The following is a 25116-nucleotide window of genomic DNA, read 5'->3' on the forward strand; positions in this document are numbered from 1 at the left end:
TTGAAATTGGCTTGTATAAATCCTCCTACTTCATTCTTCTTTTTCAAAAGTATTTTGGCTATTCCAGCTCTTTTTCATTTCTACATATATTTTAGGATCAGCTTATCAATTAAAAAAACAACAACAAACTATGATTCTGATAGGGATTGCACCGAATATATTCATCAATTATTTATCAACTTGGGAAAAACTGTCATCTTAAAATTTTGAGTCTTCTAATCCATAAATATGGATTTCACTAACATCTGTCCATTTAACTAGATATTTAATTTCCCCACAGAAATTTTTTGTAGTTTAGTGTATAAATCTTACATTTCTATTGTTCAATTTATTCTTAAATGTTTTATTCTTTCTGATGAAATTGTAAATGACATTATTTCCTTCATTTTATTTTTTAATTATACATTTTTAATATATAGAAATATCATTTTTTTGGTATATTTATGACCTATGATATGAAATGATCTTTATTAGTGCTCATAGTTTTTGTGGATACTTTGGATTTTCTACATAGATAATAATGTAGTCTGCTAAGAAAAAGTGTTTTATATTTTTCTTTCCAATCTGGATGAATGAATCTATCTATTTTATCTATCAATCTATCTATCTATCTATCTATCTATCTATCTATCTATCTATCTATCTATCATCTATTACCTTTTTGTACTCTAGAATCATTGATTATAACTTGGAATAGAAGTAGTGATAATGGAATCTTTGCTGTGTTCCAGATCTTTAAGGAAAGTATTAAATTTTTTTTTTAATTTTATTTTTTAAATTTATTGGGGTGACAATTGTTAGTAAAATTACATAGATTTCAGGTGTGCAATTCTGTATCACATCATCCATAAATTACACTGTGTGTTCACCACCCAGAGTCAGTTCCTTTTCCATCACCATATATTTGATCCCCCTTACCCTCATCTCCTCACTAAGTATGTTTGCTATATGTTTTTTATAGATGTCCTTTATCAATTTGAGAAAGTTTCGTTTTATTTCTAGTTCACTAAGAGTTTTAATTATGACTGGGTGTTAAATTTTGTCAAATGTTTTTTTTCTGAGCCTGCTAATTCTACTAATATGGTGTATTACATTACTTGATTTTGATATACCAAACCAACTTTGCATTTCTGGATAAATCCCACTTGTTCATGTTTGATATCCCTTTCTATATGTTACTGAATTTGGTTTGCAATATTTTATTAAGGATACCTGTACATGTGTTTATGAAGAATTTGGTCTATAGTTTTCATTTACTTGATTTTTCTTTTCATTCTGTCCTAGCTTTTGTATTAGGGTAATAGTGGCCTTAGATCATTACTTATACAGTGTTTATTCCTCTTTACTTCCTGAAAAAGTTTGAGAAAAATTTCTATCATTTCTTTTTAAAAAATATTTTATAGAATTCACTAGTGAAGCCAACCTGGAAGTTTTCTTCATGGAACCATTTTAAATTTCTTATGCAATATCTTTAAATGTTTTAGATCTTTTCAGACTTCCTATCTTCTTGAATCAGTTCTAGTAATTTGTTTCTAAGAATTTTTCCATTTCATCAAAGTTGTCTAATTTGTTGACCAAGCTCACCTTTTTGTGCCAGGTGATATCATAGATTACTGCCCAGCCTTGAATTGATCTCCCTTGGCACCCACCAATTTGTGGCTATAGATGGATAGTGTATCGTTGTGCAAAGCAAAGCTGCAAAGTGGTTGCACTGTTTAGTAGAGACTAGGAGAGAATACAGGTAGGGCATGGTTCTTCGATAACAGTCAGCTAGAAAACATTCTGAGTCTAATTCTATCCAACACACTAGTTTAACATTTCAACACAAATTCACATACTTACTCTTGTGTTGAAAACTTTGGGATGTTGAAACAACATTTGAAAATAGATGATCTGTCATTGTTTCTTTCGTGGTGTTGAACTCATTCTTCGTGGCACCACTGGTTTTGGCTCCTAATTATGTAAAAAGAGCAGATTAAAGGTATAACCAATCACTAGACAGTCTCATTAGTATTAATATTAATATCCAGTCACAAGTTGAAGATTAGTTATTAAAAGTCTTCTGATCAAGATTTAGAAATCCAGCATTTTGATGTCTACCTTTTGGTGATTCCATTAATTACATTAAAGGAAATTTGGGGGGGGGGGGCATTAGACCCTGTTAAAGTTTGTCTCATTTGATCATAATAGTAACTTTATGAAGTAAGTAATAATTATGATCATAATTATACATATGAGACTCAGAAAAATTAAATAATTTCCCCCACAATTACATAACTTGTAACAGGAGAAAGCCAGGATCTGAATATAAGCCTTTCTGATGCAAAAGTTAATCACTCAGCTATCCTAGAAAGGGGTGGTAAGGAAATAATAGTAGTTGAAGATGGTAACATGGTTCCCGTGCTGTCTGGGAAACAACTTCCGGGTAGGTGGAATAGCCCGGAGGAGAGGGATAGCAGGAAGTAAATAGATTTTTAATAATAGTTCATTTCTTCAGAAAAAAGGAAAATTTATTAAGAAAGAAAAGATATGCTGAGCTTTCAAAAGTAACATTGGAATAAGATTACCCAAAACACCTATATTTGCACAAATATTATAAAAACAGAATGATTGATGCCCTTTAGTCTTTTCAAAATCTGGTACGGGGAACATTGTGTTACTACTGGTAAAGAAAAGGCAGGCATACCAGTTGGTAGTGTATGCCTAGTGAAGCTGGATATGATGTTGCCCAGGGGGAAGCAGTTTCATAGACTCCTATCACAAAATAAGCTGGACCCCTGAAGTGCTGGTGCCTTCCATCCTGTGGCAATAAGCATCTATTGTGTAATGCAAATTCTTAGTGCCGTTGAGTAAGTCATGCTAAATAAATTAATAGTTTGCAAGAAGACCTCAGAGACAGTGGGTAAACATGACTTCAGGCAAAAAGGCTCTAGGATTTGGCATGCAAACAGAAATGAAATAAATTCAAATATAAGCTACAGCATTAACACTGTATATGAGAAAAATGAGTGGAACTGGGAATAAATTTCAGAGGCATCTCGAAGTATTAAATTGAGAGAGAAATACTTCAGGAAGCTTCTTAGTTTGATACTTTGAGATCCCCAGATGTTTATACTCATATCCACTCATTCTTATTGTAGTAGGAAGGCAGAAATTGATGTTTGTGATCGCATGGAAGTGGGGAGGTCACCCAACATGCAGGAACTTAATATTTGATGTTAGAGGAATTTATGGGGGTAAAAAGTGTGCTTCTCACTAGAATTCTAAAAACATATGCTTAGAAAACATCAGAACAGAAGAGTCTCAGAAATCTTTGGGGAATTCTTCTACTGAGAAAACATTGGAAAACATGAAAAAGGTATGCTGATGGCTTAAAAATGTCATAGAATAAGGCCAACTCAATAGTCTTTGTGATAGAAAAAAGAATATATAGCTACGAAAGATGTGGGGGGCTGTCAGATCAAAAAATACAAAGGGAAGAGTAGAACAATGGAATAGGTGGGTATGCAATGCCAAAAATTTTGCTTAGAAAATTGCCTATTATTAATGTGTAATATACTTCACAAATCAGAGTAGAATTGGAGCTCACACTCAATTCAGGACAGGCTGTCAATTACACAGTGCCAATTAGGCAATGGAAGGAATCTTGAATGTTTTAAAGGCAATCAAAATATTTTTAAATATCCATTGTGGACCTAAAATGAATGGAATAAAAGATGTGGAGACTAATGCTGACACAGCTGCAAATTCTCAAATTTTACTAATATACTGAAATGTTTCAAATCCTCGTCTCCAGAGAGAAAAAAATTGGGTGATTGACATTTATTAAGATGAGAATCATAGTCTTGTATTAACATCTTGTTAGAAAAATTGTCTCAATTGCATTTTTGGGTTCATGCATAGTAGATTCTGGATTCCTGCCAAAAAGTGACTGCCACCTCAGAGTAAAAAGGAAACCAACTTTAAAGCTGTTCTTCAAACTTATATGGTTTGCTCTATTTCAGTTTTTCTATCTGCCATTTCACATCAGATTATACCATGTATCTGCTTTGATCTAGGTTCACATTGCACCGTAAGTCTAGGAAATAATATAAGTATTAGGTTTGATGAACACTATTTTACTTGAGAAATACTTAAGTTGCAACATCAAGATAATATTGGCTTACTTTTAGGACTTGTGTTTTTGAAATTCATGTCCTTTTAAGTCTTAGAATTGTGTTATGAGTAGAATGCATGAACAAAATATAAGAAATTTTTAATCCATGTTTGAATTGGAATAAGGAAAATCTAACACTAGAGATACTTGACAGAGACACATCAATACCAGAGTGTAAGTGGCTGCAGCCATACCCTTAAGTGACAACCATTGGCCAGGATGAGCAGAATGAGTGTGAAATAGGGGCTATTTTATAATTGTCTTGGGATTATTAATATGAGATTCATTTTGTATATTTTGGGAGAGGCAGCAATAAATGTGGATATTATTTATATTAGAGAGTTAAGGTGTGTTTACAACAGATAGAGTTGAAAAGGATGGATTATGAAATTAAATTGTACAGGGAAGGGGACTAAGCAGCTTTATTCTTCTAGAATTATGTGATTTGAATTACAGTATTGTTTTATCTAATGCACATAACAAAAGCTTCTTTGTAGTCACTGTGTCTTTAGAAATAAATATTGGATAAGTGACTTTTTGACTAAGTTAGCATTTACTAAAGCATATGCGATAGAGTACTAGTGCTCTAGTATATAATTTAGTTTTGTGTTTTAAAAAAAGATGTTTCTATAATCAAATTATTTGGAGCTGCATGGATTTTAAAGTCAAATAAATGTCTTTGTGTTAGGATTACTAAACTTAAAAAAGAATGTTATTGTGCATTGTAAAACCCTAGGGGTAGTATTTTCTAAATCAATTTCTAAGGACCTCAATTTTCAGGGATCACTTTATGGACTAGTACTCCATAGAATTCTGTCCCATGACAATGTGGTAGTCTGAGATAAACTTATTTAAATTAATGTCTTGATGCATTTAACTGACTTCTGGAGTAATATTAAAGAGCCACTCATAGAAAGATTATAAGGAGCATAAACGTTTATACCAAGAGATGTGTCAAAGCATTGGTGAAGACCGGAAAAGAAGCATCTTAAGGTTTTACTTAGATTCTCTTGATCTCCTCTCTTGGAGTAAGAAACAGTACCCCAGACTAAATAAATTGAATTGCTAAGCTCAAAAAATAAAAAAAATAAATAAAAAAATAAGTAAAGAGATGTGAAGTACTAAAGGCCAAACACCTGAAAAATTCAAGGAGAACTTAAGACTGCATCTCTTTTAGTCATTTTGTCCTAAGGAAGAGAAACTCAGATAACTGAACCAGGCTATAATGGAGTTACAAAGATTTTTTAAGAAAACAAAATGTTGGTGATGGAGAAATACAGGTAAAGTAGAACTACAGCTTTCAGTGGGAGTCAAGAAAAGGAGATTTAGTTCCATGTGAATTTTATATATTTTCTTCGTATTATTTAAATAGAGGGTTAAGGGAGGTGTTCCTGGCCCTTTGGAATTGTGTGTTTACCATTGTCCTCCTTCTTGCAAGACCAATTAGGACCTGGGTATAAGCTCAAGGAAAGTGAGTCAGAATCGACCACTGTAGAGCTCCCTACAACTTAAGCCTTGCCTAACAGTGTGTTTAGGTGTCTCCTGATCTATCCATTATCTTACCAAAGTAAGTTTATATAGAAATTTGGGACTGATCCCAGGCCAGGAATAGTTATACTTGTACTTAGAGAGGCTCTTTGCATATATCCCCCAGAAATCAAATGGGTTGCGGTAGTTTGGTGACTTCAGAGGGATCTAGTAATTTGGGATTCTTTTCCAATCCTTCTGCTCTTTCTTAGAGACTTTATTAACAAGTAGATATTGACTTTTTACTTCCCTTAAAACCTATTTGAGCAGTTTTTCTTGGAGCCAGAGCAAATACTGGTAGGGGCTTCTCCTTTATTTTCTCATATTTAGTGGTCCTATTTACCCACAAGATCTTACATATCAGTGAATAATTGGCAGCAATTCTTATGGGGACTTTAAAAGCTTCTGGAACATTTGAGTTACCCTTTTTGAAAACTATGGTTCACAACAATTACCAATGGAGTATTCTCAGATTAAGTGGTGAGTGAAAAAAAGTTGCGTTGTTTGTTTTCCAATTACAGAATGCACATTTTTTAAAAAACTATGAATGGAATTTAAATAAATATAGCATCTTATTTCAGTAATTTTTAACTGCACTACTGTAGCCCTAAGGGCTCAGTGGGGAAGCCTCATGGACTACCTTTAGTAATAAAAAGGAGAAATGGCGGAAGTCCACCCTGCCCACAAACACACAACACTACCACACTGCTTCAAACTGAGCTGTTCAACGTCTATTTGTTTGATATATTGGCATTTTGGACTTCCTCATAAGATTTTCTGTAGATGTGTTTCTGCCAATTAAAAACATTTTAGATAACAATTGCCTTACTTAATAATCAGTTTCCAAAATGGTAACCTTCTCTATTCACACTAAAAGTAAGACGAAGAACATCAGAGAAGGCAGAAGTAACAAGATCTGTTGTTATTGTGAAATTCATGGGAGAATAAAGTTTCTACACTACACTCAAGAACATGGCCTTTCACCTGGACTTGTTTACTCTTTCCTAAACACAATTCCAACACGTTGTTGTTGTTGCTGTGTGTGTTAATGTGCTCCCACTTAAAGAAGCAAATTAAAAGAAATAACTATCCATAACAGATAGGCAATCTCACCAAAGGAATACCCTGACAACAGGGGAAAAAAGCAAGCACATGCACCAAAAACAGAAAAGCAAAGCAAAAAGCAAAAAGTTACAGAATTTGCTGACAGTTTTGTGGAGAGAGGGGGGAAAAAAATGCCATATAAATCTTGTTAATACTTGAAGGGCTCAATATTTAATAGCCAAGTGTAATAATTGAAATTAAAATAATAATACGGATTCATTAAGACATAGCTGATTATGAATTAGTTAAGTGGAAAGAAATATTTGAAGTTAAAGGGCCAGGTTTCAAATTCCAAACTGTTATTATAAATTTTGTTTTCAATTAAGTCATTTGGCTTTTCTGAAACTCAGTTTTTTCATCTTTAAATAATAACTTTTAAACAATCTTCTATAAATGATAACATACTCCTTAAGATGAGGGCCAAATGCAGTATTGTAAAAATAGTACTTTGAGAAAGCTTCAATCTACTTGCAAGTCATGTTCATTATGCTCTGCCTAAGGATATCCAATAATATACTTTAGAATAGTCTCTATATCATTTAAAGAATTAAATTAAATATTAAAATTAGATGCTCAAAGGGAATAGCATCTGGTAGTAAATACACAGAAGAGGAAAACAATTTTTTAAAACATAGTTGGAAGAAATTCATAAATATGTAGAAATTGTATTATATAAATAATATAATCCTAAATAACAAATAGATCAAGTATTAATCACAAGGGTCAGTAGAGAATACTTTGAGATGAAAGAACATAGAAACACAATACCTAAATTTATGGGGCATAGGTATGAATACCTAAATCAAAAAAGAAGAAATATTTTATATCAATATACTAACCTGCAAACTTAAGAATTTAGAAACAGAAGTGCAAACTAAACCCAAAGGAAGCAGAAAGAAAGAAATAATAAAGCCTAGAGAGGAAAGAAATACAACTGAGACTAGAAAACAATAGAGAAATCAATACAGTCAAAAGTTGTTTTTTTTGAAATGATCAACAAAATTGATAAACCTTTAGTTAGACTGACAAAGGGAAAGAAAAGAGAGGAAAGAGAGGTCATTACTACCATCTTTATGGAAATAAGAAGGGTGATAAGACAATGCTATGAACAATTGTATGCCAACAAATTATATAACCTACAGGAAATGTACAAATTCCAAGGAAATCACCAACCAACAAACTGAGTAAAAAAAAAGTAGAAAATCTGAATAGGAGTCTAATAAGTAAAGAGATAGTAATCCAAAATTTTTCACAAAGAAAAGCTCAGGACCAGATGGCTTTACTGATAAATTCTGCCAGATATTTAAAGATTAATTACCTTCAATAAACTCTTCGAAAAATTTGTGAAGAAGGGAACACTTCCCAATTCATCTATGAAGCTAGTACTAACTTGATTCAAAAATCAGACAGAGATCACAAAAACACTACAAAGCTGTATCTTATAAATGTAGACACAAAATTACTAACAAAATAATACAAATCAAATCCAGCAACATATAACAAACATTATGATTTATCCAGGAATGTAAGGTTGATTCAACATACAGAAATCAATGTCGTATGCCATATTAATAAAATAAGGGATAAACACTACATAATAATCTCAATATACTAAGAAAAGGCATATGACAAAATTCAACACCCTTGCATGATAAAACACTCAATAAACTAGTAATGGAAAAGGACTTCCTCAACCTGATAAAGGGCACCCCCAATAACATCATACTTAATGGTTCAAAACTGAAAGCTTTCCCTTATAATTAGGAACAAAACAAGGATGTCCCCTCTCACCACTTTTATTCAATGTTATACTGAAGGTTCTAACCAGGGTAAGAAAATAAAATAAAAGGCATCCAGATTAGAAAGGAAAAAGTAAAACTATCTCTATCTGTAGATGAATCTTGTATATTGAAAATCCTAAGAAACACATACACACACATTGGAACCAATAAATGAGATCAACAAGTTGGCAGGATACAATATCAATATATGAGTATAAATTGTATTTCTATATAGTAGTAATGAACAATCCAAATATAAAATGAACAAAATGATTCCATTTTTAATAGCATCAAAATGAATAAAATATTAGGAATAAATTGAACAGAAGAAGGGTGAGTCTCTACACTGAAAACTATAAACATTATCAAAGGAAATTAAAGAAAACCTACATAAATGGAAAGGCATCTCATATTCACGGATTGGAAGAATTAAGACTGTTAAAATGGTAATACTTCCCAAATTCATCTACAGATTCAATGTAATCCCTATCACAATCTCAGCTGGGTTTTGTAGACATTTACAAATTGACCCTAAAATTCATATGGAAATTCAAATGACCCAGAATAGCCAAAACAATCTTGAAAAAGAAGAAAAATATTGGAGGACTCACATTTCCTAATTTCAAAACTTAATGCACAGGTATGGTAATCAAGAATATTTACTTCTGGTATAAGGACAGACATACTCATGTAGATAAATGGAGTAGATCTGAGAGTCCAGAAAAAAAAACCCATACATTTATAGCCATTTGATTTTCATCAAGGATGCCAAGAAGATTCAAATCAGGAAAGAATAGTCTTTTAAAAATTGTTATCGGGACAACTGGATAATTATATGCAAAAGAAGGAAGCCAGATGTCTACCCTACAAAAATCAAAGACTTAAATGTAGGAGCTAAAACTATAAAATTCTCAGAAGAAATCTTTTGTATAAATCTTTGTGACCTTGAGTTGAGCAATGGTTTCTTAGATTTGACCCCCACTACATAAGCAGCTAAAGAAAAAAGAATATGTCACTCCCAAATAAGGCTCTTTGACATAAAAATTTAAAGCTGAAGTCAATTAAGAAACAGCAAATGCAGAAAAAGCTTCATCTTTTCTGCCTAAACACAGGATATAAATTCTCTTTTTACTGGAGACAGACTCTTATCAGCCCAGAGAAGGCACCAGAGGAATTTGCAAACAAATCTTTCTTCATTAGTTTCCTTTCATATATTTATCTTCCCTCAGTTTGCCACCCTTGGAAGCCTTAAATGTTTTTCTTTCTACTGTCATTTTTATTTTTTTTACAAATTTATTGGAGTTTTTTGTTGAAGATTGCATATAACGTGAATTCTAAGCCACCTCTGAGTTAGTGTTTCTCACTCATGTGCACTGCATGCGTTAATAAACTTTTTCTTTTGTTTGTTTGTCTTTTTTGTTGCAGTCCCAGCTGAAAACCTAAGATGGGTAGAGGTAAAGTTTTGCCTCCTGTACATGACAAAAGAAAATACAGATCAATTTTACTATATCAAAATTAGAGAGGTTAGTGCTTCAAAGGATATCATCAAGAAAATGAAAAGACAACCTACAGAACGAGAGAAAATATTTGCAAATTATCTATCCAATAACGGTCTACTCCAAAATATATAAAAAACTCTTACTACTCAACAATAAAAAGACAAATAGCCCAATTTTTAAAAATGGGCAAGGATTTACGTAGACATTTCTCCAAAGAAGACTTACAATGGCCAACAAGAACATAAAAAAAATGCTCATTATCATTAGTCATTAGGAAAATGTAAATCAAAACCACAGTGATATACCATGTCACACCCTCTAGAATGACTATGATGAAAAAGACAGACAACAAGTATTGGCTAGAAGACAGAGAATTTGTTTTCTCATACATTTCTGGTGGGAATGTAAGGTAGTGCAACTGTTTTGGAAATCAGTTCTTCAAAAAGTTAAACAGAGTTAGCATGTGACTCAGCACTTCAAAGTATATACCCAAGAAAGATGAAAACACATGGTCACACAAAACTTGTACAGGAATGTACTTAGCAGCATTATTTATAGTAGCCAAAAAGTAGGAACAACCCAAATGTCTATCAACTGATAAACAGATAAACAAAATGTTATGTCCATACAATGAAGATTGACTCAGTCGTGGAAAAGAATGAACTACGGATACATACTACAGCATGGATGAACCTAAGAACATTATGCAGAGTGAAAGAAGCCAGACACAAAAGATCATATGATTCCATTTATGTGAAATTTCTAGAATAGACAAATCTATACAGACAGAAAGTAAGTAGTGGTTGCCAGGATCTGGGGGAAGGTGGGAATGGGAAGTGATAGTAACAGATACAAGGTTTCTGTTTGGGATGATACAAATGTTCTGGAATCAGATATTGGTGATGGATGACAATCTTGTGAATACACAGAAACTATTGAATTGTGTACTTTAAAAGGGTGACTATGATGGTATGCATATGGGTGACTATGATATATATATATATATATATATATATATAATTTAGTGGCATGTCTGTTTATATATATATATATATATATATATATATATATATATATATATATGGATGGCAAAACACATCATTACTTACCTTCACCTTTAGCTGTAGTGGTAAGTGAAGAATGTGTTGTCAGCGGTAATGTTTGTGAGGATTCCATGTTGGTTGTTCCTAGTTTGATAAGATAGATGACATTATTATTAATCACAATTTCATCTCACCTGTCAAGGAATAAATACAAGAAAGTCAAATCTGGAGGTGGACTGTAAGCTGTGTATAGAGATACTGGGTAAGCCTTTATCTATGTTTAATTTGTCCATTTTCCAGCTTCTTTTGTCCAAAATGAGAAGTGTAAGTTCTGAATGCTTGAGTGGCCCAATCAAAAGACACACGCATTTGTGTGAACATACACATACACACACACACACACACACACACACACACACACACATTTTTATACGATAGGCCCAAAAAGCAAAATTTCCTTTCAGATTGTTACCTGGGTATCTTTAAATGTACAAACAATATTATTGTAAAAACAAATAATTTGAAATCATTTTATTTTTCTCTGGTCATGTTTTCCCAAGTTACATTTCATTTTGTTAATGTAGTTATTACATTCAAACTTCCAAATAAACATAAACCAAAAATAAACTTGCAGACTCGTGCAATTAATTAATTAATTTGTTTCCTTATGAAGCATTCATTAAGTTCCCACTCTGTGCAAGGCCCTCTCTTAAATTCTAGAGGGCATTATCTAACTTTAAGTCATTTTTTTAAAATCTGATGAGTATCAAGAATAATTCCTGGCATAGAGCCTACATGTAGTAAATGTTGTTTCAAGCAAGGTGGCACTCATACAGAGCAGGGGACCAACCAAGGGACAAAGATACCCTTGAAGTAGTGAACACAGCTCACCAGTTAGATACCCACAATAGTCAGCATTCTCTTCTTTTTTAAAACACTTTGCGATTAGGGCCCAGGTCCCATTTTTACTCTGTGATGTATATAAAATCTTGGTTCTTATATATCTTACATACTGTATTTGGGGGAGGAACTATTTGGCTCTGTGTAGTTTACTTATTGCTTTAAAACCATAGTCCAGAGGAGAGTTTTCAAGGGTAAGCTGGCTGGAGTTGTGTATCAGAAGACAGTAAGGAACCACAAGCAGATAAAACTTTTGCAGGATCACTGAGGACAAACACCTCTAAGTAGGTACCATGTTTCCCCGAAAATAAGACCTAACTGGAAAATAAGCCCTACCATGAGTTTTCAGGATGACATCCCCTGAACATAAGCCCTAATGCGTCTTTTGGAGCAAACCTTAATATGAGGCCCGGTCTTATTTTGGGGGAGTAGTTAAAGTTTCGTCTACTACTCACTCCTCTATCCTTGTTGCATATTAGTGGATATAGTTTATTATAGCAATGGACAGTGGCCCTAATGGGTGGATTATATGAATTATAATGTGGAGTGCAACAAACACTTAAGGCTTTCTAAAAGTTTTCTCCACCCATATGTGGTTATATTTTAAAAGAAGAAACTAACAAATGAAACGTTCTTTATAAAAGCCAAGTTTGAGATTTTGCATTGCTCACTTACATGATGCCAACTTCTTAAAGTGAAAATATAATGATATGCATGAAGTGTCCCCTCCAGCCAGACATGGTGCCTTTCTTTTCACTCATCCCTACTTTTGGGACTCTTGGTACCAAAACCAGGTTGAATTGATTTTGTACCATCACTTTGCCATTATGTTTTAGTGGCATATGTCTCATGTATAAGTTGAAAATTCAAGACACAGAGATGATTACATGTAATTATTAGGACACATACAGTGGTATAATACAAATAGAAAAACTGTGTAATCTTTGAATTTCTGAAGTTCTCGACCCTTTTCTTTTATACCTATCTTGACTTCATGTTTGGTGGGATAGATGTATCAAAGTTGAGATTTGGCCCAAGTATTTGAGTTCACTTTCTATTTGAGTTTACTTTCAGCCTGGTCTTTGGAAAACTGAAGTGCTAAATGGCCATACCTTTCTGATGTTTCTGACCTTGTGTTGTGTGAACAGTGATCTTGTAACCATGCTGATGATCATCAAACAATCAGTGTAACAATATCTATAACATAAACAGGACACAGTTTATCCTAGATTTATTGTTAATGTATAAATATTCACTTTCTTTTCATTTTTCTTTTTCTTTTTCTTAAATTAAAGTTTATTGGGGTGACAACGGTTAGTAAAGTTACATAGGTTTCAGGTGTACAGTTCTGTAATACATCATCTGTATATCACTGTGTGTTCACCACCCAGAGTCAGTTCTCCTTCCATCACCATATATTTGACCCCGTTTCCACTCATGTACCATCCCCTTCCCCCTTACTCTCTGGTAACCACTGAACTATTGCCTGTGTTTATGAGTTTTTGTTTCCTTATTTGTTTGTCTTGTTCCTTTGTTGCTTTTAGTTTTATATCCCACATATTAGTGAAATCATATAGCTCTCGACTTTTTCTATCTGACTTATTTTGCTTAGCATGATAATCTCAAGATCCATCCATGTTGTCGCAAATGGCACTATTTCATCTTTTCTTATGGTAGAATACTATTCCATTGTGTATATATACCACATCTTCTTTATCCAATCACCTATGGAAGGATGCTTTTGTTGTTTCCATGTCTTGGCCACCGTAAATAAAGCTGCAGTGAACATCAGAGCACACATATCTTTACAGATAAATGTTTTCGGATTTTGGGGGTATATACCCAAGAGAGGGATTCCTGGTTCATATGATAATTCTATTTTAAATGTTTTGAGGAACTTCCATAGCGGCTGCACCAATCTGAATTCCCACCGACAGTGTACGTACGAGGTCAGATTATTAAGTTCACAAACTCGTCCTAGAAAAAGTGCTACATACTTCATTGCTGAATATCACTATGGTCACCTTCGAAGTATTCCTCTTGGGAAGCTATGCACCAACACCAGTGCCTAGTCCACTCTTCAAAGCAATTTTGGAACTCTTTTTCTGGAATGGCCATCAGAACTGTCATTGTATTTCCCTTGATGTCCTGAATGTCATCAACATGTCTTCCTTTCAATATTTCCTTTATCTTCAAGAAAAGAAAGAAGTCATTGGGGGCCAGATCAGGTGAGGAGGGAGGGTTTTCCAATACAGTTATTTCTTTACTGGCTAAAAAGTCCCTCACAGACAGTGCCATGTAAGCTGGTGCATTGTCATGATGCAAGAGCCATGAATTGTAGGCAAAAAGTTCAGGTCGTCGAATTTTTTCACTTAGCATTTTGAGCACTTCCAAATAGTACACTTGGTTAACTATTAGTCCAGTTGGTACAAATTCATAATGAAAAATACCTCTGATTTCAAGAAAGGTAGCAACATCGGTGCAACAGGTTCGCGAACTTAATTGTCAGACCTCAGATGAGGGTTCCTTTTTCTCCACAGACTCTCCAACACTTGTTATTTGTCTTGTTGATGATAGCCATTCTAACTGGTGTGAGGTGATAGATCATTGTGGATTTGATTTGCATTTCTCTGATGATTGTTGATGTTGAGCATCTTTTCATATGTGTATTAGCCATCTGTATGCCCTCTTTGGAGAAAGGTGTCTTGGTCCTCTGCCCATTTTTTAATTGGATTGTTTGTTTTTTTTGTTGTTGTTGAGTTGTATGAGTTCCTTATATATTTTGAATGTTAGCCCATTCTTGGAGGCATTGTTTGCAAAAATCTTCTCCCATTCGGTTAGTTGACTCTTTATTTTGTTGATTTTTTTTTTTTTTTTTTTTTTTGCCCTGCAGAAGCTTTTTAGTTTGTTATAGTTCCATTCATTTATTTCAGCTTTTATTTCCCTTAACTTTGGGGGTCAAATTCATAAAATGCTCTTTGAATCCAAGGTCCATAAGTTTAGTACCTATGTTTTCTTCTATGCAGTTTATTGTTAAAGGTCTTATGTTTAGGTCTTCAATTCATTTTGAGTTAATTTTGGTACATGGTGACAGATAACAGCCTAGTTTCATTTTTTTTGTGCCTGGCTTGCCAATTCTCCCAGCACTATTTATTGAAGAGGCTGTCTTTTCTCCACTGTATTTTTTTGGCTCCTTTGTCAAAAATTATCTGTTCATATTTATGTGAGTTTATTTCTTGGTTTTCAGTTCAAATACTGACTTTCAAATGTGGGTTAGGATTCTACATATAACTTATAGTGAAGCTCTTTAGTGTGCTAAATGTGTTAAAATTCTGAAGTGTAAACGCATCCTAATTGCAAATTAACATGTAGGAACTAACGAGAACTGTGACTGCTGTTAATTTTATGTACAAAACAATGTTTAATACATTAAAGTGGTTAATAAAAGAAATAGACAATTTAGTATAAACATTAATATAAATATTTAATATAGTATGTTTAATAATATAGTATATTTAATATAAACATACTATAGCTATATATCTTTAAGAATATTATATCATTTTGAGTCAAAAAATGTATATAAAAGATTACATCATTAACATATAAATCTACTCTTTGTAAACATTTTTAGTAAACTATCGTTCATAACATTTTCCAAAATTGCCTTTTAGAACTCTGTTTAATTCTATTTAAGATACAAGGATTTCAAGAAAATGTCAATTTATAAACATTTTATATCTTGTGAGGATAGACTAAACTAAAATGTCTTTAGCACTTTGAAATTACATAAAAAGGAAAAACTGAAAAAACATGTACAAAGATACTCAGGTAATTCATCTTTAATTCAAAATGAAGGAATAAACAAAATTTGATTCAAAAAAGAAATATATGGGAAAAAAATGAGCTACCCAAACCAATTTTTTTCCCATTAGTAATACAAGAAAATTTATAAAATTGCCCCCTAAAAGCCTGCTTTTATAGATTCACCTTACTATCTAGAAAGGAAGTGCATCTTAACCATCCCCACAAATAGTAACCGATATGGAAGAGATGGCCAAAATATCTGGCTCCTCTATTGACCTCAGTTGAAATTTAACATCTATTTAATATCAGAAATGTTTAGTATCAGTGCTGAGAAATTTTTATTCCTACATTTTAATTCAGCTCATTAAAAAATTTCACTATTAAATGTTTTAAAAATCAAGCTGAAAAATAATTACATTTTTAGAATGAAATTTCAGGTTTATTTTTGTATCCTAGAAGTTCATTTTATGATAATGATATTCAGTGTCTGCCAAATGTTGATTTTTAACTCTGGCCATTGGCCTTTGAACAATGGGCAGTGTACTTGATGGGCACCTAGGAAGAGATCAAGTCCCATCTTTCTAATTGGGCAAACCTCTGAAAACAAGCCCTGCTCTGGGCAAAGTTCTATCCATCACCTCTGCCACTGTGACTATGTCACTGCAAGAAGAACTCCCATCTAATTTGCAATTTGCACATTTTCCACTTTTCTGATGATAAAAATTCTGCCATTTTCAGGAGAAAGAAAATCTCTGCTTTAGATAGACATAGCACTATTAAATCGAGTATCTTTTGACCTTTAAACAAGGAAGTCTGATAGCGAAGTTTTGCAATGAAAATAAAGAATCTTCTCAATGGCATACTTTTTCTTTGTTTGCTAAATACTTTTGTTGTGCCTAAAATGACCATGTTGGCCATGAAGAAGGGAGAGAATATGGAATCATTACACTATAGACATACCTTTTGTGGTATTCTTGTGTAATCTAAAGACAGTTATTTTGGAGGATGAGACAATGTAGAAAACTCCTCAAAATGTAAATCCCTCATGAGCCTGAAGTTAGGAAAACATCTATACTGATACACTACTTATAATATGAGAATTCGAGAAACATTTCCCATCATTTTCATTATCTGTGTATTAATTATGTTGCCTTTAAGAGCATGGGCAACATCCAGCATATATAGTTCAATTCACCTACACTGTTAATACTCAAATGGTGATGAAGTAAACCAGACTGTTTCCTCATTTTCCTATAAGCACCATGGCCCCCCGCTACCTGATGCCTCCACCTACCCAGACCACTATGCCAGATTATCTGTTTCTCATACTGGATCAGGGCAGACTCTGGACCTCAGAGCCTGCCTTTTCTTCATCTGCCTTCCACCATCACTCCCAGCTGGTTTCCTGAGAGACCCCAGAATGGACTCATGTCCTTCTCGTAAAACCCCTCTTCATTGCTATATTCATGGTTACTAGATTTTAGCCCTTAAAATCCCTCTAAATAGATATTAGATGATTCTAAGATTATTACTGATTTGTAGGATTTCATAATGACATTGTAGCTTTGTAATAAATTATCCATATTTTTTGAGATGCACATTTAGTGTGTCGAGGTAAAATGGCATAAAGTCTGGATTCTTTTCAAAATATTTTGACAACCAAATACAAAGAGAAAAGAGAAAGAAAAAGAAGGAAGGAAGAAAAGAAAGAAAGAAAAAAAAGGAAGGAAACAAACAAGGAAAGAAGGAAGGAAAAAAGGGGAAGAGGGTGGACAGAGGAAGGAAGGAGGAAAAAATGAAGGAAATGTAGTTAAATCTTGATAATTATTAATTCTGGGAGATGGGCATGTGGGGATTAATTAATTAATTAATTAATTATCTACTTTGAACATTTTCATAATAAAAGTAATAAAAAGAAAAGCTGCTTTGGCCTATTACAATTTTTACAATTGAGTGTGAATAATTTAAAATTTGGAGATCTTTGGAAGAACACAGACTAGAGATTACTTTTTGTTAATTGGGTACTATTAATTGGGTAAGTGTGCCCAAGAAAATGAATGAATAGCAATGTGTGTATGTGTGTGCGTGCATGCGCGTGTGTGTGTGTGTGTGTGTGTACATAGAATCTCAAGTGTTCTAGCAGTTGTTAGAGAAGGTACTTCAGTGCCGCGTTACAGGAGCCAGCAACTGTACAGCTGTTAGAAATGTTTCCCAGTTAGGCTTTACATGAGTTGGTATAGAGTTTCCCTTCCAAGTCAGAAAGAAAGATAAGATGCATTGATGCATTCCTGGTATCACAAAGGAAAATTCTACCTGAATTCCTTCACTGAACCACCCCCCACCTCTGCCCTTTCTTAGTCATTTAACACAGTAGTTAGGATTTCTGTTATTATTTGGACAGTGTTAGTCATCATAAATCATTATAGATGGGGATAGGAGCCTTCCCATTGAAGAAGCATAAGTTCCAAGTAGTTAACATAAAAATTGTGGAATGTCAATGCTTTGGGTCTGCATGAAAAGCCAGCACCTATTTTGGTGTGGGGAGGGGCATTATTGATTGCAAAAATAATATACTCTTACCTAATTTGTGCATTTTATGCCAAGGTCTCAGCTGGCAACTCAGTGAGGGAGACAGACAGAAAAGACAGAGAGGGAGGGGAGTTTAAATCTGGGAAACATGGATATGAGACACTTTTTAAAAGTAAAATCAAAATATAGCATGCAGGAGTTGGCTGGAGGTCCCATGGGCCCTTGGCTTCCTGATTATGTGATGTGGAGTTTCCCTTGGTTGTATCACATTCTGGACAAAAATTTCTCTGTGCTGCCCTCACTGTGTAATGCTTTTTCCTGGGTTGGTAGAGAAGTTCTAGGAGAATTGGTTTGGTTTCACCTTAAAATTAAATATTTCAGATATAAAGGACTGCATTCATAATACACTTTTTCTCTGAGAATTACCACCTATTTAATCCAAACAAACTAGCCCACATCCATTTCTCAGTATGTGTCTGAGCCTGGTCATAGAATGAAAGACAAATGAAAATAAAGAAGCAAGAAAGAGAGCTGTGAAAATGTCAGTCATCCAATCATTAGGGTATATGATTTTTTGGTCTTTCTGTGACCTTAGCATTCTCACCAGGGTTTCTGCCCACAGGCAATCAACAAATAATTGTCTTACTCCTCCATTGATTACTGGACCTGAAAGATATGCCTGATTTTTGGCATGTTGCAGCATGGACAATACAATATTCATGAGATTGATAACCTCTTGGGTTTTTAATTGAATGACCCTAATGGCTCATTTTATTTTTCATGGATGGTAAGGTAATCCACTTTAATACCTAGGGCCATAAAACATGGTGTAGTTGTCCCTTGGTCCAGTAACAATGATGACATTGCTACAGAAACCTATAAATTAAACCAATTATCAACCCAATACAACTAACAAAATCAGTTTATTAATACAGTTTCACCGCGTCGGCTGCTTAAGTGGAGGACTGGAATATTTAGAAAGATATTTTTATGACTTAGGAAATGGTAATTTTTTTCTACTCTAAAAATAAACTTTGTGTATGTAACATTCACAATAGGATAATTCTTAAACAGGAAGTGACCCAAAAGGATATTGTCAAAGAAGCTCACTGAGATCTCAGGGTTCTGCATTCAACCAAAAATAACACAAGTTTCAAAATAATGAAATAGCACAGAACTTCATTAAAATAGATATAAGACCCCAAATTATTTTCCTGTGATTAAATTACACAGGTGTTAAAGTTGGAATAAATTTCACTAAGAATTAATCTTACCTATGAGAGATGTTGATTTTGTAAGATTTGGTGATGATGTCGGCTTTGTTGTTGGTACAAATGTTTCTGCTGTAGAAATCGATTTTGGTGGTCCAGGAGTGATTAAATGTTGATTATCTGAAAAAAGTAAATTGTGTTAAAATAGTTGCATTAAAATTTATATTTATTATTTATATTTATTTTATATATAAGTAAATGTATGTGAACTTCTTCCAACCCAGTCAGTAGGGCATGAATTTGGAATTTGTTTTCTAATTATTATGAATTCAGCCTTCAGCTCAATATTGTCACTAATCCCCTCTGTTTCTCACCAATGGCATGAATTTTCAAGATGGCTGGCAGGAGCAATCTGAGGTTCAGAAACAAAATAACATCTGACAAAACTAAGTGAGGAATAAATGTGTAAATCTGAAATTTAACAATATTTTAAAGTCAATTAAATTAACATTTTCTGATTAAATAAATAAACACTCTCTGGACAGTGGATTATTTACTAAATAATTTCAAGATACACGTATATATAATAGGTACATATATAAATCCATCTATGTATACATATGTAATATATGATGTAATATATTTTTTCCCTTTTCCCTGAAAATAAGACCTAGATGGACAATCAGCTCTAATGCGTCTTTTGGAGCAAAAATTAATATTTTAAATTTAATATAATTAATGTAATACCCAGTATTACTATATTATATTACATTATATTATATTATACCTGGTCTTATGTTATAGTAAAATAAGATGGGGTCTTATATTAAGTTTTGCTCCAAAAGACGCATAAGAGCTGATGGTCTGGCTAGGTCTCATTTTCGGGGAAGCACAGTATCTCCAACTATATGCATATATATATTCCAAGAAATAACACATTTTAAAGAAGTTGAATAATTACAACATGCCTAAATTTTTGAAGGTAAAGTCACCATTAATCTGCATTTTCAAATGTTTTACTTCTATAAATTGTAACAGCCAAAGGCTCAGAAATGAAGTCAATATATTGTGATCTATATTGAAGTCAATATATTGTGATTTATTTTCAGTAATTCTTTTTTTTGGCAATAGAAATTCAACATTTAATAACAATTCTTAAAAATTTCGTTGAAATGTTATTATTAGTTTTTCAAAGTGATTTAGTTCTCAATGATCTATGAAAAGATTTGTTTCACATAATGTTATTATAATTTATTAACATTTATATAATCTTTTTAATTCTGTATTTTGTTGCTCTTGTCTCTGTATACTCACTGTTATGTTGAAGATCAAAAAACAACAAACACATGTCTACAAAGGTCTTAGAAAAAGTATTCGTGTTCATAGAAGGCATTATTTTTTTGTTATTACTTTGTATAGTCAATGGAAGATAGTATAGCATGTTAGTTAAGAGGATGAATTTTGAATAACAAAACCTTATATTCAAATCCCAAACTGGCTATGTCATTTCAGTAAATGTATGCCATTAGTATGACTTCAAATTTAAATTTTAACTGAAATTTTTGTCTTTAAAATAGTACTGAATGTCAACTGTAATTGAAAAACATTAGGAAATATTAAAAAATAAGATATGTAGCGGGATATTATAATTGTGCATTTTATATTTCAAATATGGTAAAATTCAAATATTAAGTCTTTGGCTGTACTAAAATAATTGTTATAAACCTTTAAAATGTAGATAAAAACTAATCAATTAAAACCTTTTGTTATATTAAAATACAATGTGTTAATTTCTTCAGTTATAGTTAATACAAATAAAGTTAATTAAAATTTTTTTTCCCCTGTGAATGTGAAAAATACCAATAATCCTTCATGTCAGTGAATCGCAATATTTCCGATGTAATGAGATAGGGTGTATATCCTGTTCCACTTTATAGTTTTGAGGTGCTTGGAAGTGTTAGCGCTTAGCAACAACTTTGTTTATAGATGGTACACAGGAATTGCTTGGTATCAGCAGCACGTATAGATGTGCTCCGTACATACAGAAATGACAGAACTGCCTTTTCACAGGTTTTATGAAAATCAAATCAAAAGCTTTTTTCACTTCTGGAGATTCATTTCATACCCTTCGTATCACCACGCTCCCTCCCACAATATTCATCAGGGAGAAGAACTATAGCGTGGCTCAGGTTATGTTTTCTCTATTAGTCATTTTGTTCTCACTCTCTCTCTTTTCGTCCTAGAGTCCATGACATGACACTGACTTCTAAGTTTAAATTGAAGTTGAAGAAGTAATTCAAAGAAGCACATACCACATTGACTGGAAAATATAAATAACTTGAACGGTTCCCATCTGTTGACTTCCTAATAGTAACAACCTTAATTTCTGAGTATAATCAACATCTCCAGAGATATTTTTCTTATTTCCTTCTGCCCTCCATTTCTCCCTCCCTTGTTCCTTCTCCCCTTTCTTTTTCCCTTCCTTTTTTTTCCTTCACAAACAGTAAGGAACTAATATGAAAAGCATGAGAAGATACAGTAAAAATCTCTGTAATGTACCACACAGTATCACCATTGAATAGCTCTCAGTCTGGTAGGAAACATTATGCCTATACACAATAAGTAGTAAATGATATTGTGTATGGGTGGTATAGACCAGTGTTTTTCTAAGAGCAGGCTATGATGCAATTAAAGAGTGATTAAAATCTGTTTAGCAGGTTATAGTCAGAGCTTTTGCTGAATGAAAAAGGGGCAATATTGGAATGATATTGTAAATAATTTCATAAAGCTTTTGTCTAGGGGTGTGTGTGTGTGTGTGAGTTTGAATGAGAAGTATGCCAATGCAAAATATATTTATTATTGTGATTCCAGCTAAAAATTTGAAAGCTATTGGACAAAAAATTGGGCAAGAGTTTATAAGATAAAAGATGACCACCCTGCTGGCATGAGCAAGGAATGCTTCATGAGAGAGTTGACGTAGGAGCTGGAGTTCGAAGAGTAAATTGTATGTTCCCACAGGGATTGGAGAAGGCATGAACAAAGAGCTATAGTGAGGAAATGAGAAGTAACTGAGAAGATTGCAAACAGTTCTGTTTGGCTGGATTGTGATATCCTATGAAAGGATGCAGTAGATGTTGTTTAGTAAAATTCTTGAGGTCAGATTGTAGAGAACCTTGAACATCAAGCTGGGTACTTGAGACTTTATCAACGAGTCAGTGGGGAGCTTTGGAAAATGACCAAACAGAAAGTGTACTGTTGGAAAAATGATGGGAAAATGGTGGCACGGAGAATGAAAAGACACCAGTTGAACTGAACTGAAAGTCCCAGTTTTTATGTTTACCAATGTCCTTTGCCCTCTTGAAGTCATCAGGTGAGATCAGTGAGTTGCCACCCATGAAATGACTTGAAGCAAATTACAAGTAGGCAAATTTCTAACCACTGATGTGGTAAGATTGAAATGTACTGCAAGGCTTTTCTTCCTTACTGTGCTTTCACACATTTAGCCACTGATTCCCCTAAGTAAAATCTTAATCCATTAGTACTGGTAATTAACATCTCCTCCATTATTATCTCCTCAGTTTGTTCAGCAGACAGTAGGCCCTCTTTTGGCAAGCACTGACAACTTCTAAATGTATTGAGTGTCACCACGTTCCAGGTTCAATGTGAGCTCTTTCTGTGGATTATCTCATTTAATCCTAATGAAGATGCTACCATGCCCATGATCTTATGTGCATCAGATTACAGAGGACGGCACTGCAGCTCAGAGAGACTAAGCAGCTTGCCCACATTATACCTGGGGAAGTAGTACAGTCAAAATTTTAATTCAGGCAGCTTTGACTCCAGAGAAGATATCCTCAACTACTACACATCTGGCAATGGGAAGGTGACTACATGCAAAGCCCCATCTGCTCTCTGCCTTGAACAAGGTATGATATGAAAAAAGAAGGAAGTGACTAGACAGACAGATGTCTTGCCTTTCTGTACACAGAATGAGGAAACAGACATAATAACTCACGATTTTTTTCTTAAAAAAATAACATTCATTTTTTCATATACATGCACACACATATAAATGCTTCCATATTAGACATAAAACTTTAAAATAAAATTTCAATCTGCTGAAGCTATTTATATTTGAAAAATAAAAATAGAGATTTACTCAGTTTGAAAGATTCTGCAAATAGAAACTTTCTCTTATGATATGGTGGAAATGAATTATTCTCTCTAAATATGGCTGTTGGAGGTTTTATTGGCCATGATGCAAGCAGTTATGCTTCTATTGTATTACCTAATGTTTCTTCCAGGTTTTATTGGATGTCTTAATAAACTGCTTTGAGATGTTGTAGGGGAAACAGATGACATTTTGTCCTGACTCCATCCTCTGCCTACACACCCAGACTGAGAGAGTACAAGGATACCATGACATTAGTTTCCTATACTATGAAACAATGAAGCATTGCTGATTTTAATCAAATAACTACTTTAATTATAGAAATTATATGGTAGATTTATGGTAAAGTATTTACATAGATCCTAAATAGTCCTCCATTTTCTGAAGTTCAAGGTAGGAAATGTCCACTCTTCACCTATAACACCGGTGATATAGGATCTTTCTTGTGAACTTGTATATCTTGTCTTTAAGAATTCAGCTTATGGCTGGAAACCAAGTACCACATTTTCTCCTGTTTGCAAATGCCCAAGTCATCTACTCCAATCTTCTTAGACATGCTTTGTAATTACATTTCTAGGTAACTCAACAAATAGTCTCTAAAAGTTAGAATATCGTCTATCCTTATAATAGACGATTATTATTCAGCTTTCTCTCCAGTTATCTTTTCCCCTAACAAATCTGTTTGAAGTCCACTAGAAATCCACTACTACAGAGGAGAGATCTTGCTTCTTCTAGGTCAAAACGAACACTGACTGTCAGTAAGTTAGAATTCTAGGACTTGAGACCTGGTGAGAACATTTTAAATATCCTAACTTAATACAATCTCTACATTTTATGGCTTAGAAAATACATGAGTTTAAGCTAGTTTCAAAAGATCACCTCTCCAGTTAAAAAAAAAGTTCCTTTGATTCCCAGTTCAGAACTATTATACAAGGTAGACAAATATATTTTTTTTCTCATTCTGCTGTTTAGGCATGTGAAATGCACTTCTGACAGAGACAGTGCTAAGTTCCCCCTTGAACCATGTGTGAGAAAACATTTACTTTGCCAGTTTTAAAATTTCAGAAGAAAGTTTTAAATGATTTAAGGAAACAGAAGAATGGTTTATTTAGAAATATATAATTACAGTATATACAAACGGCTAATTACTAAACAGTCTTATAAACTCTCAAAGTACCGTTATTAGATAATGATTTCATAACCTAGACCAACTAATCTATACAATTGAAGCTAAAGTAGATAATTCTATATTTCAAGAGCTTATGTATTATTTCCACTAAGTCATATTGTCTTCATGCAATGCCACCTCCTATATATCCCTGCTCCCTCAGGCTATTAAAAATTTGATACTGTGAATTTTACTGTGAAATAAAGTAATGGTCCATTGT

At 33.4% G+C, this 25116-nt stretch overlaps 1 protein-coding gene across 2 annotated transcripts in view; it reads right to left on the reverse strand.

Annotated features, from left to right (window-relative positions):
* EMCN (endomucin) overlaps positions 1-25116 on the reverse strand; it is a 97050-nt gene that overhangs the window by 37262 nt on the left and 34672 nt on the right. For both annotated transcript variants that reach the window (XM_033106599.1, XM_033106601.1), the window contains exons 2-4: positions 19621-19737; positions 11177-11254; positions 1843-1953 (exon numbers count right to left, since the gene is read on the reverse strand). In XM_033106599.1, coding sequence (XP_032962490.1) covers positions 1843-1953; positions 11177-11254; positions 19621-19737 — 306 coding nt within the window. The remainder of the gene's footprint in view (positions 1-1842; positions 1954-11176; positions 11255-19620; positions 19738-25116) is intronic.

The sequence above is a fragment of the Rhinolophus ferrumequinum genome, chromosome 5, assembly GCF_004115265.2.
Source record: "Rhinolophus ferrumequinum isolate MPI-CBG mRhiFer1 chromosome 5, mRhiFer1_v1.p, whole genome shotgun sequence".
In the NCBI taxonomy this organism is placed as follows: Eukaryota; Metazoa; Chordata; class Mammalia; order Chiroptera; family Rhinolophidae; genus Rhinolophus; species Rhinolophus ferrumequinum.